Source organism: Carlito syrichta, unplaced genomic scaffold (assembly GCF_000164805.1).
Source record: "Carlito syrichta isolate Samal-C Ts95f unplaced genomic scaffold, Tarsius_syrichta-2.0.1 Scaffold303273, whole genome shotgun sequence".
Taxonomy (NCBI): domain Eukaryota; kingdom Metazoa; phylum Chordata; class Mammalia; order Primates; family Tarsiidae; genus Carlito; species Carlito syrichta.
In genome coordinates, this window is record NW_007247369.1 from 225410 (window position 1) to 227063 (window position 1654).

Genomic DNA, 1654 nt, shown 5'->3' on the forward strand with positions numbered 1-1654 from the left:
AACTACGGCCCACGGGCCACATGCGGCCCGCCAAGGACATTTATCCGGCCGCCGGGTGTTTTTGCCGCCTTAACTTGTTACGACTAGCAGTGACAAATATGGAACCCGACATTGACCATCTCATTAGCCAACAGCAGGCCCATAGTTCCCACTGAAATACTGGTAAGTTTGTTGATTTAACTTTACTTGTTCTTCATTTTAAATATTGTATTTGTTCCCGTTTTGTTTTGTCACTTCAAAATAAGATACGTGCAGTGTGCATAGCAATTTGTTCATAGTTTTTTTTTAAACTATAGTCCGCCCCTCCAACGGTCTGAGGGACAGTGAACTGGCCCTCTGTTTTAAAAGTTTGAGGACCCCTGATCTAGAGACTTTTCAGTCTTCTACTACCAGAGTCGTTTCAGAGATGAACTTATTTCACAAACACCATCCACTGACGGCTTTCCACTATGTCTACCGGCAGCAACCCTCATTTATAAACAATAACTCCACTGAAGTGGAGGTGGGTTGATCAGTGTGGTTTGGGTAACAAGGAGTAGGGGGCCGCCCCTTCCAATATGTTCCCCGACCCCCCTCAGTCTCCCGGCTGAGAGGCGAGCGCGGGGGAAAGACCCCGGTAGCGCCAAGTCTCCACGTGCGCGAGCAAGAGGTGAGCAAGGGCCGGGACGAGGCAGCAGCCGGGGGAGAACGGCCCGCAGACCCCCCAAAAAAGCATGCAGGGCGCCGGGTGACAATGCACTGAGGGGGCGGGGACACTCAAGGCGGGGTCCCCACGCGCAGGAGTGACCGGCCTACCTTACCGGCTTCCTCTTAGCGCAGCCCTCTCGTTCCGTGCCGGTGCCTATCAGCATGGGCGCGGGGAGAAGCTTCACCAGGAAGCTCAGGCTCCCGGGGCGGGACACCGAGTGCCGCCGGCGGCCGCACGGCCCACCACACCCGACCACCGCGCTCGCCGCCGTCCGACCGCAACCCCGGCCGGCCCGCCGGCGGGCGTTTCGCCGGCCCCCCGCAGCCACGCCCCTCCCGGGCCCGGCTCCGCGCGACGTCACTTCCGGCCCGAGAGATTCGCATCCGGGTGAGGCGGAGCCTCTCACGCTCAGTGACTGGCCGGGCTGCCGCGCTGTCCGCGCTGTCTCCTCCCGGTGAGAGCCAGCCGCAGTGTCCCCCGGCGCGGAGCCACCCGTCCCGGGCGAAGAAAGACGGGGAGGGGGCCCGGGAGCGGGCGGCGGCCGGGCTGGGCCGCGCCGGCGCGGGGCGGCGCCTCTGTTCCGCCGCCGGCCGCTGGCTCCGGGAACTGGGTGCCGGCGCCGAGGGGCTGCCCGCGGACGGCGACCCCCCGCCCCGGCTCCCTGCCCGCCCCCCCGGGGAGGGCGGAAGATGCCGGTGAAGAAGAAGAGAAAGTCTCCCGGGGTGGCACCCGCCGTGGCGGAAGACGGAGGCCTCAAAAAGTGCAAAATCGCCAGGTACCGCCCCCCGCCCCCCGGCCCGCGGGCTCCCCCCTCGCCTCGGGGCCGGACGGGCCCGGCCTCCGGGCGAGGCGCTGGCGGCGCCCTCGTGTCCGCGCGCGCGTGTGCGCCCCGGCGCCTCCGGGGGCCGGGCCGAGCCGCCCGCGCGGGCGTGTGCGTGGCCCGGGGGCGGCCGGGCGGCCGGGCCG

At 66.3% G+C, this 1654-nt stretch overlaps 1 protein-coding gene across 5 annotated transcripts in view; it reads left to right on the forward strand.

Annotated features, from left to right (window-relative positions):
- The first annotated feature begins 1043 nt into the window (after positions 1-1043).
- Positions 1044-1654, forward strand: part of DCUN1D5 (defective in cullin neddylation 1 domain containing 5) — a 29012-nt gene continuing 28401 nt past the window's right edge. For 2 of the 5 annotated variants that reach the window (XM_008058273.2, XM_008058274.2), the window contains exon 1: positions 1044-1463. In XM_008058273.2, coding sequence (XP_008056464.1) covers positions 1378-1463 — 86 coding nt within the window. In that variant the 5' untranslated portion in view covers positions 1044-1377. The remainder of the gene's footprint in view (positions 1464-1654) is intronic. The other 3 variants (XM_021712447.1, XM_021712444.1, XM_021712445.1) reach the window with 3 other exon arrangements.